At 42.5% G+C, this 14,689-nt stretch overlaps 1 protein-coding gene across 4 annotated transcripts in view; it reads right to left on the bottom strand.

Annotated features, from left to right (window-relative positions):
* SETBP1 (SET binding protein 1) overlaps positions 1 to 14,689 on the bottom strand; it is a 269,874-nt gene that overhangs the window by 202,372 nt on the left and 52,813 nt on the right. For 3 of the 4 annotated variants that reach the window (XM_084503655.1, XM_084503656.1, XM_084503658.1), the window contains one exon: positions 10,733 to 10,816. The exons of the other annotated variant lie outside the window; for it this stretch is intronic. In XM_084503655.1, coding sequence (XP_084359781.1) covers positions 10,733 to 10,816 — 84 coding nt within the window. The remainder of the gene's footprint in view (positions 1 to 10,732; positions 10,817 to 14,689) is intronic. 4 annotated transcript variants of the gene reach the window in all.

Raw genomic sequence — 14,689 nt, forward strand, 5'->3', positions numbered from 1 at the left:
CTCTGGGATTACACTGCTTGTATTCTAGCCTCTAGGAAAGCGGATGATTGATGTATAACAGCAGATGAGAGAGGAGGGGAACAAACGGGAGGGGGAGAAGACAGCAGAATCTGGTGCCCAACATGGAGCATTTAAGCCCTAAACTTCTGTGGAGATATGATCCTGCCCTGCAGTGTTGTTATTTTTTTGCCACAGAATTAAAAAGAAGGACTTTTCCTGGTGTCACTGCAGGCCACAGAGGATAAATCCAAATGACAGGGCTTAAGTTATGAATATGGGGAATTAGAGATGAGAAGCAAAGCAGCTTATAATGACTCTCCCATTTGCTCTTTCAAATACAAGCTTCAGTATTGATTTTGAAATACCCTGTCTTCATCCTAGCAGCTTCTTGAAAATGAAGCTTGAGAGTTTTGTCTCACTGCAGCCTCTCCAGCATGATTTGATAATGATAAAAAGAGAATATAAAAGCTTTTGTGGGCAGTTATTCATCAGGAATCATTCCCTTGTCTTCCAAGTATAACCACTGACCTCTAGGGAGGGTGTTGAGGGAGAGATTTCAATGGACCTCCACATGAACATGGCCATTGTTCAACTCAGAGCCTCCGTTCCCTAACACCTGCATCCAAATGGAGATTCTTACACCAGCTCATCGTCATGTTTTCCCATGGCTGCTCCATAGCAGGTAAATGTTCAGGCAGCCCAGGACACGTTGAGAAGGCTGTTGGGTTGGGACAGTTAATTTTACCACCTTTCCTCACCCCAGCTTTGGGGTAAGGTAATCACTTCCCACTCAGTTCCAAAATATTTTGAGCTCTTTATAAAGAGCTTGGCATCGACTACCAAAATATTCACAATAGGCATCCTAGGTGGGACAAAACATGATGCCTCATCCTGGATAGGTTGTCCTTATTTGCTCAGTATCAGTGTCTTGCAGGCAGAGACTAACCCATTGCAAAAACACAGTGAAATAACTTCCCTGACAAACAACTCACATCCTCGAGCAGATAAGACTAAGAGGAAAAAGTTAGATGAAATAACTTGTCTAAGTTTGCAGAACAGATCAGCGATGGAGAACGAGAGCCGATTTCCTGGTCGCCTACACCAATACTCAGCTGCCAGACTGATTCAGCTGCCCTCCAAAAATACTAAACTACTTGCGGAAGGACAGTGTGGTTTCCTGTGGTTTTGCATTTCCCTCTCCTTCTTTTCCCAGCAAAAGAAAATCCATGAATATTCGATCATTCCTGCATGTAAGATGCAGTTGCTAAAATGGTTTTGCACTTAACAACCTCCAGTTGTAGACTAAACTGATGACACTTAACATGTGCCCATGAGCCACAGCAGAACAATCCCATTACACTGCCCTAGCAATGTTGTCTTGGTTTTGAGGGTTTATAACCCAGTTGTGAATACATTCTCCAGGCTGGAACCAGTTGCAGTGGAATTTACTCATGCAGAGAATCATGACTTTTTTCCCCTCTACTTCAGATCAGATTTTTGTCTGGTTCTTTTAAAGATAAAACACTTAAAAAAAAAAAAAAAAATCCCTCTGTTGGGATGCTATTAGGAACCACACTATAAATTCAAGCTGGTGTTAACCTATCTCAGGTAAGGCCTATGTCACCATAATATCTGAGTACTCCCCAGTCTTTAACATGAAGGATACCCATGCTGCTTCCCTGCTTTAAAAAGAGAGCTGAGGTCTTGAGGGAATTAAATCATGTCTACCTGTGATAGATGGTGGGACTGAAGCAGCATCTCTGAAGGGTAAGCTGACTCAGTAGATACCGAACCGCTTCTTCTCCCACCTGCTGTAAAGACTTTCCAAGTATAGCATGAATGATTTCTCCCCTGCACAGGGGATTTTTTTCTTCTTCTACAAAAAGACCACTTTGGTTATAGCTTTATTTGACAGACTTTTCTGAGTGGCTTCCAGGAGGTATTGCTTTCAATACTGCTTTTGACCTACATAATGAAACTTTAAACCCAAAGTATATATACACCTTAGGCTGCTGCTGTCTCTCACCAATCCAGACATGTAGGCTCAAACAAGGAACTCACTAAATGGGATATAACAACAAGTAGAAGGATATAACAAACAAAAAACTGTTTAGATGGAGCAACCTGTTTGTATTAGTATGGTCAACTCAAAAGCAAAACAGGCTCTCATGAGAAAATCAGGAATAGCCGTTCCATGAGCTGCTAGAAAACTTAAGTGAACAAGTTTTGTGTGAATAACTGATATCATGACTGAGTATCTGCTGAATGCAGATCCGCCACACTGGGTACAATTCCAAGAGAGGTGACCTACGGAGATTTAAGACCTCCATTTCATTTTGTCTTGACATTAAATTCAGTACAAGCAGAATAAAAAGGGGGGTGCAAACTGCTCCCATTCTGCTTGGGTAGCATTTTGCACCCACGCCGAGGTTAGTGTGAAGTGCTCCACAAAGCTGCCAGTATGATGCCCTGGGCAATGAGCAGGTCCTACTCTCCATCTGCCACCCTTGGCAAAACCTTTGAACTTTCATTGCACCTCACAGCTCTCAGCAGCTCTGCGCAGGCCATTTAGCTTGCACGAACCTCCAAGGAGATGAGATCTGGATTCACATGGCAGCTGTCATCCTAAGGGTGGTTGACACTGACCCTGCCATGGTGTCTTCACACGTTGGCATTCACTAAGGGGAAATGGGAACAAAACAAAGAGGGAAAGGCAGCACATGCAAGCAGGGTGACAGAGAGTGACATGGAAAGACAGTCCTGAGTCAGCTGAAATCAAATGGACTGACCCAAACTTTCACTTGCACCTTTTCCCAATTCACCTGCACATGTTCCCTGCCCTGATTGCATCTCCTCTTAGCTGATGCTGGGAGGGATGGGATCACTTGGAGAGGTTCAATGCTACAGCCTCTCAATTCCAACTCTCTCCATCTCCGTCCGTATAGAGAGATCAATGAATTTAATAACAAAATAGTTATTAATGCTCCCTTGGATTGCAATCCTGAAATGACATGAGACAGCAGTTTCTTCAGCTGCTTTAGCTCTCTTTTAGCATACTCCATGTTTGTGTTTGACTAGTATAAATGACCCTTTGACATTTCAGGATTTGAGTCTGATGATAACAATTGATAACACTAATTTTTTCACGTGTGAAGCACTTTCCATTCAGAGGGCTCTCAAATTGCTTTTCAAAACCGCATAGCTTCCCTTCAGCCACCACTGAACCGCCCCTACCTCTGAGCTGGAACAAAGGACCCATCGATGCAAGGTGGCAGTACACAGCAATTGAAGGCAGGAAGCGAAGGATAATGCATCCCACTGAAGGTGCAGGGTCGAGTCAAGTTGGGAAATGCATTTCTTGTATTAGAACCTGGACAAAACCTCAGTGCCAGGACTTTCATACTGCAGCTCAGGCAGGAAAGTGCCGTGGGGTCAGCACTCACTCGAGAAGGTCATAGTCCTAAGTTTTACATCTCAAGCAGGGGCCGGACACTGTGTTAGAGGATGCATTCAGAACTGCCTCAGAAGGAAAAAAAAAAAAAAAAGTAATTTGCTGTCTGCCATTTCTGGAGCCTTTCCTGCAAAAGGGCACTCTGCGTTTTTTGGTCCTCCCCCCTCCTTTCCTGTAGAAAGGAAAGGCTCTATTGAACTTCAGTCCACACTGTGCTACGCTTTACAGGAAGCCCAACCCATTCTGAAATGAACATGAACTGTAAGAGGAGACCATGAGGTAGGAAACTCTTGAACTGAGTACAAGACTATTCATAAAGTGAGTGAGAAAAGGAAATAGGTGATTATAAAAGGTCATTAGAAATGTCAGCTTACCAATGGCATTGTATGGAGGGAGGTGTAACCTGCTGCAACACAAGCCTATTATGGCTGAACTTGTAAAGGACACCCATAACCTCCATCTCTTTTGTTCGGAGGCTTACACTTAGCAAGTTTCTTTTATAACACCATCCCTTCAAAACCTACGTAAATTTGAAGAATGGGTACTTAACCATCCAAGTTCCATTTCACAACTACTTCCACTCCACACAACAGATGAATGAAAGCAAAAAACTTTCCCAGCCACCAGGAGCGCAGGTGCTTAGCACTAGGTCCAGAGATTACCAAAGCACAACTGCTCTGGAAATCTAGAAGGTCCAGAGAAATCAGAAGTGGTGAGTCTCTCATTTAAATACCTCTTGTCCCCTGTCAGATGCCACTGAGAGGAAGAAGTTTTCACAAAAAAAAAAAAACAAACACACACAAAAAAAAAAACAAGTGGGACTGTTTCCTCCCTACAGAATGGCCAGTAGAACGAGAATTGTGGTGGGTGAATGGAAAAACAAAGTCAGCCCACTTGACCACGACCAATGCTCATGTCATTAGGGGTAAGAAGACCTAACCCAGTGGCAGGAACAAGATGCAGTAATAATGTCAGTGAGTATTTTGGAAAGTAAAATGGTGGGATGAGTGTAATGACAGAGCTACAAGGATTACTTCTGATAATTGCTTTGTAACCTGTGACAAAAGGAATGTGTTAATCAGTGGTGTAATGTGTAAGTTGCCTGAGATCTCAAGGACTGGATGATCTTAGAAAATTTCCTATAGTCCTGTGTTCCTTATAGGATTACCTAGCCTGCTTCGTTCAATGAATGAAATAGTTTTAAGGTTGCTTTACTGCCCAGACAACTTAGACAATTAATGTCCTCTCTCTTTGTATTTTACTTCTTGTTTTTTCTTTTTATAACCCATGCAGAATCCAATGATTTTTCAAGCAGAGATTAAATCTCTGCCATAAACTCAGGGCAGGAGATGTAGGCTTACCTTCACTCCCCCATTTCTCTCCCTCTGCTTTCTTCCATCCATGTATTTCCAACAGTTAGCAATGCTTTCATTTATTTTTATTGCTCTTATTCCTTTTAGAGGAGAGAAACATTAACCTTGGGGGTGTGATCCAGACTTGCTTGGATGGTGTGTGGCGGTGGGAGCCTTTGCACTCCCTCGTTTTGTGCTCCAGCACATTTCTTGCTAAGTGGACGAATGCAAGGCAGAGCCACTGAAGCTAAGGCAGATTCTCCAAACCTGGTGTCAGACCTCTGCTACACCCTCAACAGACTTTGCAGTGCCAGCTGCCAAAGGAACTTAGCTCCGACACAGTTCAGGCCAGGGCAGTTAGCTATTTAAAGAGGTGGGTTTATTTATATACTTTTTACCCTCCTTTCCTCCTCTCGAGCTTCCCCCCTGTTTTTTAAGACGGGAAATTACCAGTAGCCCTGAGCACGTAAAATTTGACAGCGGTTTACCAGATAATTTGTATTGGGCCCTTTGTCTTCGCTGTTACTTTTATTCTTCAATAAATTCCTTCAACCATTAAACAATACTACTCCCACAACAACTTTGGCAGAGATCAAAAGAGTGTGGCAGATTTGCTCCAAGTTCCTACTGCTACCCTCCAGGTACTGAAGAGCTAGACAGACAAAGGATGTTCTTTCCTTTGCTCTCTTCCAAAGGGTTTTGTCCTGGGTTTAAGAAGTAAGGTGAATTTTGGGGTGTGGGGCTTGGGAAGATGATTAGTTTCGATCCAATATTTCACCCATTGTGCTTTTGCTGAAATTCTGATGACAGCCATTGAAAGCAGTGCCATACCTTACTGAAAAGACATGGTAGTGTTAGGAAAGCCAGAATAAACATGAATTAAATTACTGTCGGCTGTCAGAAGATCTCTGGTGTCATGAGCAGTAAGCATGTATTTATTTTAAGCATGTATCTGAACTTCTCACAGCTTTGTGTCCAATTTGAAACTGACCACACACCTCACCTCAGCAGTGCACTGTTTCTCAAAGAATTCAGAAATCCTCAAAAAGGTATCTGTTTCAGGGAATGTTTGGGATGATTGGAGTCCCAGAGCTGAAACCTGCTGCAGGCAGTAGTTTAGACATTAAAATCTTATCCTTGCAATAGACCGCAAGGATCTGGCTTACACATGCTTTAGGTTGTGCTGGGTTCTACCCAAATTCAAAACCAAAACCAACATCAACAAAAATCAGAGCAGGCAAATAAAAAAAAAACAAAAACAAACAAACAAACAAACAAAAACAACAACAAAAAAAAACACCAGAGAGATTATTTCATCCAAGTACTGACTTCAACCTTTGGAAGGAGGTAAACTCTCAGGAGGCTTCGAAGGAATGGAGGACACTCAGATGAGGCAAAGAAGCCCCCAGGGGAAGCTGCCTATTTCATTTCTGGAGCATGGACTGTGTGTGGCTATTTTTGATTTTGAACCAAGTTCCTCTGCCCCCTGTCACAAATCCTGCGCCCAGTGCTGGTGCAGTGAGAGCAGTGATCCAACCATCCCCTAACAGCCATTACTTTGTAATACAGAACAGCACTCAGGCAAGGGATGAGGTTACTGTCAGAGGGGTCATGATTAATAATGATTAATCTGATCCCTGCCAACATGAACTGGATCCACCATTCACTAAATAATTACTTTGCAGCATGGATACCATTTCTAGAGGAGACACGCATTTGTCATATTAAAACCAAAAACAAACAAACAGAAAGACAAAGAGGACCCAAGTTTTCAGTAACACTTGAACTTGCACAAGCCACCAGAAAAGTTAAGAAAAAAAGAAAAAAAATAAAGTATAAGAGCAGTTAAGCATTGATGAGCTGCCTACTGGCTGGGAGAAGCAGGGAAAAATAAATAAAACTAAACACCACAAAGGCAAAGCTGCATGTGTTGAGAATATGGAGCTCTTTGCTACTTCTGGTTCTCAGCCTTGTTTATACCCTTAATACACATGCTATTTGTCATCCCACACAGTTTTCCCCTGTTCTTAAATGACGTTTTGATTTCCTTAGAAAGTACAGAAGTGACACAGCCGAAATCATTCCCCAGGAACCATTTTTCCTGCTTTATGTTAATATACTATTTAGTACAAGGAAAGCCTAACCCAGGATTGCCATTCTTATGCAACAACGCACCTCGAATAATAAGCAACAGTATAATAATTTATGGGGAGGCATAAATTACTGGGAAACTAATAACCACTCTGAAGAGCATATATGAACCTTACAATTACAGTAGGATGTCTGTGGTGCACAGACTTGGTTCTGGGCCTTGGAGCACAGATGAATTTCACTCCCACAAAGCACACAAACAACTGGAAGTGGTGCCAATGGCAGCCAAGGACACGAGGGTTTTGCTGCCAAGAGGTAGCCTTATTTTGGGACTTCTCTCAGTCATCCCACTCCACCGACCCAACGCTTCATCAAAACCATCCACGGCACAGAAGGAAGACACAGGACAGGAATTGACTGCTTTAGTGTGCTCAGCTGTATTCCCTTGGAGGCTACCAAAGGTTTTGTGGGATTTATATTACACTGCTTAGCCTTTCATCTCAGCTTGTACGGTTTCATTTGGACTGGGAGGCCATGCAACACAGACCACTGGTCCCTCTCCTGCTCTGGTGAAAATCCAACTTGAGAGCTGAGTTCCTTGTGACTGTTAGGAAATCCCAGCCTCACGTGAGCCTGTTTGGGCTTCTGCCCTCCACAATGACAGGGCTGGAATTTACTCACTGGTGACTTGCACCCTGGAAACCACTAGACAGATAGGTGCTTTTCAATGTCAGGCCCAGGGACACAGACCACAGGTCAAGGAGTTTATGGTGTCTTCCCTTCCAGAGCCACATTGGAGAAATAGCAGTAAATGAAATGCTACTGCATTCATTTACTGCAAGAAAGAAAAGAAAAGAAAAGAAAAGGAAAGAAAAGGAAAGGAAAGGAAAGGAAAGGAAAGGAAAGGAAAGGAAAGGAAAGGAAAGGAAAGGAAAGGAAAGGAAAGGAAAGGAAAGGAAAGGAAAGGAAAGGAAAGGAAAGGAAAGGAAAGGAAAGGAAAGGAAAGGAAAGGAAAGGAAAGGAAAGGAAAGGAAAGGAAAGGAAAGGAAAGGAAAGGAAAGGAAAGGAAAGGAAAGGAAAGGAAAGGAAAGGAAAGGAAAGGAAAGGAAAGGAAAGGAAAGGAAAGGAAAGGAAAGGAAAGGAAAGGAAAGGAAAGGAAAGGAAAGGAAAGGAAAGGAAAGGAAAGGAAAGGAAAGGAAAGGAAAGGAAAGGAAAGGAAAGGAAAGGAAAGGAAAGGAAAGGAAAAGAAAAGAAAAGAAAAGAAAAGAAAAGAAAAGAAAAGAAAAGAAAAGAAAAGAAAAGAAAAGAAAAGAAAAGAAAAGAAAAGAAAAGAAAAGAAAAGAAAAGAAAAGAAAAGAAAAGAAAAGAAAAGAAAAGAAAAGAAAAGAAAAGAAAAGAAAAGAAAAGAAAAGAAAAGAAAAGAAAAGAAAAGAAAAGAAAAGAAAAGAAAAAAGAAAAGAAAAGGAAAGAGAAGGAAAGGAAAGAAAGAAAGAAAGAAAGAAAGAAAGAAAGAAAGAAAGAAAGAAAGAAAGAAAGAAAGAAAGAAAGAAAGAAAGAAAGAAGAGAGAGAAAGAAAGAAAGAAAGAATAGACCCCAACAACAATTATGAAGGTAAATCTTCAAAATCTGAGACTGGGGGCAGGGAGGGAAAGGCCTCAGCAAATAAAACTAAATCTAGCGCAGTGTTTTTTCCCTTCACAAAGTGAAACAATCTGTTCCTAAAATAAGGCTTCCTTGGTTTTCTGGCAATTAGTGTCCTGAAGGATTAGCCTACAATTGTCAGCAAGTGTTTGCCTTTCCCAGCCAATGTCACCACAGAAGTCTGTGTTTACCTACAAGGCCCAGGGGATAATTTATAAGCTGCGCTGAGGTCCTGCATTCGCAGAGTAATGTTCCATGCTGCCACCCACCCTCCTGTATGAACTTTCTCCCCATCCAGCTCCTATCCCCTGAAGTCCTGGCATCCAGAGGCAGGACAGATGCACTTTGCAGCCTCTGCATCAGGTACTTGCCCAGTAGTTTATGCTGATGTAGCAAAAAAAAAAAAAGTTATTGAGGTGGACAGCACATCACTAAGCATCTGAAGTTAGATTTCAGAAATTAACCAAATGCAAAGAGTAATTCATTACTGCCCCACAAAACACTTAAGAGGCCGAGATTTTTTCTCCCTTCAAAAGCTACTGCGTACTCTATAATTAAATTATTGTGATCAATGAGATTCAGGTCCAATGCTTAGAGTTTGTTAGAGATGGTGTTTTGTAAACCTCTCCTGCAATCGAGATGTTCCCTTCTCATTTTTAATCTCTACTGCAAGAGGTTTGACCCTGATCTAGCCCTGTTGTAAATCAAGAGCAATTCAGCCAGCATACATCAAAATACAAAAGAGTAAAATTGGTGAAAGTGTTTCATTTCTAAATTAATTTTCTCCTTATGTGTTAGAACTTCAACATGAGAATATTAACCTTGTATTTGTGAGAGTGGGAAGCTATGCTTTAAAGAAAACTCATATGAATCCTTGTCTCGATGGTGAACTGATACTACGCCATATGACAATGAATTCATTATTTAAAAATACTGATAAAAACAAAACAAAACAAAACAAAACAAAACAAAAAACACAACTTAGTCTTCCAAAGCATTTATAAGTGTGACCAGCATTTCTCACAACACAGCCCACCACAGGGTACACAGATCTATTCTCAGATCTTCTTAGGTATTAACAAAACAAGGCTCAGTACACCACTATTAATTAGGGTTGAAGAACATGCATGTTGAAAATGAAACTTTTTCCCTCATGACAACTAAGCCTTTTTCCTGTTGAGAAATTATGGGGAGCTCCTGGAGCTTTGTGGACACCGAATCTGTTTCAGGTCTATACCTGATCACAGTTGTTCACAAGCTGCACCAGGGACCCCACTGCCAGTTACCTGATATTTGAGATCAGCTGCTTCCCTATACCACACTGAATATTGGATGACATGATGTTTATAAAATGCTTCTGCTCAAACCACAAATTGTTTCATCTTCAGAACGAATGATCTCTGAATTCAAACCTCTCTTTAGTTACAAAGTCAGAAGGCTATAGCCACAAAATATTTTGACAGGGACAAAACTCAACTGGACTGAAGAAGTGCAAAGCAGTGGGAAGAGCCCGCTGGCTGGCTGGCATTCAGAGTGCAGCCCACCTTGCTTCCAGTGGCTGGACAGTGCAAGTTGTCCCACTGACGTCAATTTGACCAATTTGAGAATAAGGGGCAATTCACGCTGAGTAATGAATATTGAAAACCTGCAATATTGAAACCTGTCCATCAGTTGTGCTTGTGAACAAGCTTTTAAGTGTCTATCATGAGTAACCTCAATAAGGAATGTTCTTTTGATGGTGTCACTTTGGAACAAAAGCTTGCAACAAATGGCATGTTTTTCTAGCGTGTTCCCTGTAACAATCACACATCCAGGCAGCTACAGTTTGAGACCAAAGGTTGCATGCATTTAGCCAGCCAGAAAGTGCAATAGTCTTTAAGAAACACATTGCCTGGAGTGGATTATTATAAAGATACAGAATTCATAAATAAACAAACCAGATGGGAATAAGTCAGGCTAGGGCATTCATAGCTCCTAGTGCAATGAATCCCTGATCTTGCTCAGTTTTTTTTTTGTTGTTTGTTTGTTTTTTGTTTTTTCTACAAATAGCAAATCCAAAAACATTAATGTTGTATCATCAACCATACCAGAGACACCATTTGAGTCCAAAACACCAATACGCAATAGCACAGTTTAAATCAATCAAATATTAACATTTATTTTATTTCTCCACTAGTTAAAGTACAGACTGACTGACCTGATCCGAGTCTTTCACTTGAGTATTTTTCCCTTTTCTGCAACCACAGCTCATGAGCAGTTTTGCATCGCCGATGACTTTTCCCTATAAGAGAGAAGGCAAGAAAAACTTCATCACAGTCTGAATAACCAAAGACCAAGATGTTTTATGATGAGAAGCATGGGAAGAAAGGGCATTAGGAAAACCTGAGGACTCATCCTGCATTGTTGGGAGATGCCCTTCCGTGAGGCAGTAGCTCCCAAGCTGCTAAGGAGACTTCCCCAATCACTACATCAAGGAAGTTGCACAAGGGCAGAAGGAAACTAAGGTGTGTAGAAGAACACATTGAGAATATACACAAACCAGGCTGAAAAAGAACAGGTTATTTTAGCCCAGTATTATGTATGTGTTATCATAAACATACATGAACAGGAACAAATCGATGATGTTCAGGGAGCGCAATTACCAGGCTGTAATGTCTTGAGGCAAAGCACGTATACCAGCATTTATGTCCCGCAGATAGTGCTAATTTGCTTCTAGTGTAGCTAGATTTGGCAAAATGCAGGCATACAGGTATGATTTATCCACATTTGGACAACCAGTCCGTATAACTACCAGTAAATCATTACTGTGAATTCAACAGCCCACCCTCCTACAACACTTCTGACTGCTCACGCATCCACAGCATCCATACTGTGCTTTGTCCTGTGGAGATCTCCAGAGAAACAGAGTCCCCGCAGCTTCCCTTTGTCTACAGCCAGCAGTTTGGGAAATAAAGTGAGTCCATCCAGCTCCTTTTCACTGCCAACCCATGAGGCTGGCTGAGCATGGTCTGAGCAGTGGGGTCCTCATGATACCCTGGTTGTTTTCTAGGGATCTTTTGGATCACTTCAGATCTTCACCAAAGGCATTTTGGGGCTTATCAGGAACTGATAAACCTTGATAAAACTCCACAGCAGAAAGGGGCTGGGATTCTAGGTTTGGATACGATGTTGCTGGAGCTCAAACAATAGCACAGCCAATTGAGTCCCCAGTAAACCCATCATATTTACACTCTTTCTGATAGACATGCCCAAGACATCAATTCTTTTTTTCCCCAACTTTTGCTGTCTGCAGCTGAAAAATAAACACTCTCAGTATCTGCTGGGCATCTGAGGGAGAGTCGCAAGATTTCATCAGGATGAATTTATATGGAAAAGATGACCACAACATTAAAGCAGTTAATGAGTTTAGCCAAGTGGAAGCGCTCTCCCCTAAATGATGGGCACAAAGGGCAAGGGCACAATTAGAAGGAATTGCAGCCATTGCTCAATGTCAGGGTACAGCAGAGAGCTGACCCTCAATGTCAGGAATTACAAACAGGCAGATAAACTTCAGGACACCCTGGGAGGGCCAGGTGTGGTGGGGTCTCTCACTTGCTGACCCCAGCATCCCATAAGCCCCAGAAAGACCAGATAATATGCAAAAGTTATCTTTCCTCCTCTTCTCAAAAAATACACTGAAAAATACAACACGCAAAAGGCTGTGTCTATACCTTCAGTGATTCAATACTAAGCACCTTAAATTCTAAAAGTGTTCCCAAGAAAGAAACAATTAAACGAAAACTTAAAGCAATTGTATTATTACATTAGAAATGGGAAGCCAAGGTACAGGCAGAGACTTTTTTGTCTAAGCAAAGGATACTTTTTAGACACACAGAGTATCTGAGACAAGTTAGAGACTTGTTAGAGACAACAGGACTGAAAGGAGACCCATACTTTTCCTAAAAGGTGGCTGATAGATGGGCAGGAAACCTTAGGGTGCCTACAGCAGCAACACATACCTGTGTTTAAGTACCAGATCCATACATCACTAGCTGTTGGTCACCTTGTCCCAGTACCCACTGCAAAGTCACTACACAGGAAAAGATTCTCTAGCCCTTTTTATAACCCAACCCAAAGAAAAAGTCTCATTTGTAGACCTTTCTCTGGCTTCTGGGATACACTCTCAACCAGCCCAATTTCATGGCAAACCAATGTTCTTATATAAGGCTGGAGCTATTACCAGCTTTATTTAACAGAGAGAAATCACAAGATGCTGATCACAATCACTTAGGCAATCAAGACCTTAGGGAAATATTAACCCAAAACTTGATAGCATGCTTGGATTTTATTTTTCCTGACAGTACAAGGGGCTTTTCCTGTCCCTAAAAAAGCAAACAAAAACATCATACTGTCTGAATAACCACACCTCCTTCCCTGTCTGCAGATGCACCTCTCTTAATGGGCATCGCCTGAGTTAGCTACTACCTTCACCTTTTTAGGGAAGCCTTTGATGAACAGATGCTTAATTTGGGGATAGGTGCCTAACATTAGGCAGCTAAGTTGAAAGGCAACAAAAAAAAAAGCATATGGACAACATTTGCAGCCAGTCGCAACTCCGTTTAAGAGCAGATGGAGGCCTTGTCATTCAGGGGTTTCCTTGCATACACCCGGCAGTTCAGTGGGGATAGGGAAAGGGGCTTCTGTTTGGATGCTTCTGTCTGGAACCAGATTAGAAGAAAGCATGCTTTCCGCAGCACACGCCTTGTGTTACATTAAACATGCATATGCAACTTCAGCTTTTATTCAGCGATCTGAAACAGAGCCCTCCAGGGTGCTAAGGGTCAGTGAGCTTTTGTTTGTTTATTTGTGTGTTATTTTACAGTTTCTAGTGCCCAAAGAGTTTGTCAAGAAATTAAAACACCTCGCTGGGACTATCCTGCTGCGGTCGTTGCCTCCTAATATATCCCTCCCTGCTTCATCCAGCAGCACAGCCCCATGCTTCTGATGCTCGCAGGGGAGGGAGAAGAGCTTCATCTCACCAGGTGCTACAGACATTCGCTCTTAATTTATGGAGCATCATTTCCACGTTCCATGGCCTTTTAATAACAGGACTAGGGAGGAGCACAATGATCTTGAAAGTTCACAGATGTATTGCCACTCAGCGTTCCTCTGCTGCTTGCTCTTGGTGGGATGTGTGGAAACAGGTAGACACAATAACTGCTAGAGGAGGAGCTCATTTTGGCTTCTGGTGGCTCCCAATTTTTATCAGACATCTCATTCTGAAGGCAAGGAGATTTGAGCACAGAAGAGGAGAGCATGTAGGTCCGATTATCCCACCTCTTATAGCCCTGCCATGGGGAGGTCCCTCTGGCTTCACCTTCCTTTCTTGCACCACTCCAGCAGTTAGACAAAGTTTGCAGGGGAAAAAAAGGGGAAATAATAATAATAATATGGTTAATTTTCTCAGTTTCACAGGTGACAGGAACTGGTCTCTCACCAGCTTTAACAACCTGTGGTCGAGACACACCAAAGTGCATCTCCCAGATTTGAAAGGAGGGCCAGTCACATCTCGCTTCACACCAGTGGCCCGGCAGCACACGTGGCTCCCAGCACTGCCAGTCCCGTTTAAAGGAGGCAGACGTGACGCACAGGAATTCGGCAGGGCTCTGCAGAGCTGCCAGGCTCTGTGCTAGGGGAGAGCTGGCTGGGATTCATGGGAGGATCACGAAGCCTCATTAAAGAAAAATAAAAGGAAAGGAGGAGCAAAATTTTGTCACTGAAAGCATTTAACTTCCCGTTGGCATTCAGCTGTCCCCAGACAATGAGATTGGTTTCACTTGGTGGCAAGCACCCAGCTCACGTGCTCCAAGCCCCATGACATGAGTGCTCAAAGCTGTCCCCTCTGAGAGGTGTCAAAATCATCCAAAGAGGGTTTTACACATCCCAGGGTTCAATGAGCTCTATTAGGGTCATTCTCCCCACTCTCTCAAGTCTGAGGCCAGAGGGGTGAGCCCAGATCAGCAGCATCATGCCACTTACCTTGCAGCCACCAGCAAGCCTGCCTGGGCATTACAACTATCGGGGCTCTACTTTCTTGGTTCACATCAGATTTTGATGTATTTGAGCAAAGGCCATTGAAAATACTGGCAGCAGCCTCACCCCCAAGGCACTGGCG

This window comes from Aythya ferina (assembly GCF_964211825.1).
Source record: "Aythya ferina genome assembly, chromosome: Z".
Lineage (NCBI taxonomy): Eukaryota > Metazoa > Chordata > Aves > Anseriformes > Anatidae > Aythya > Aythya ferina.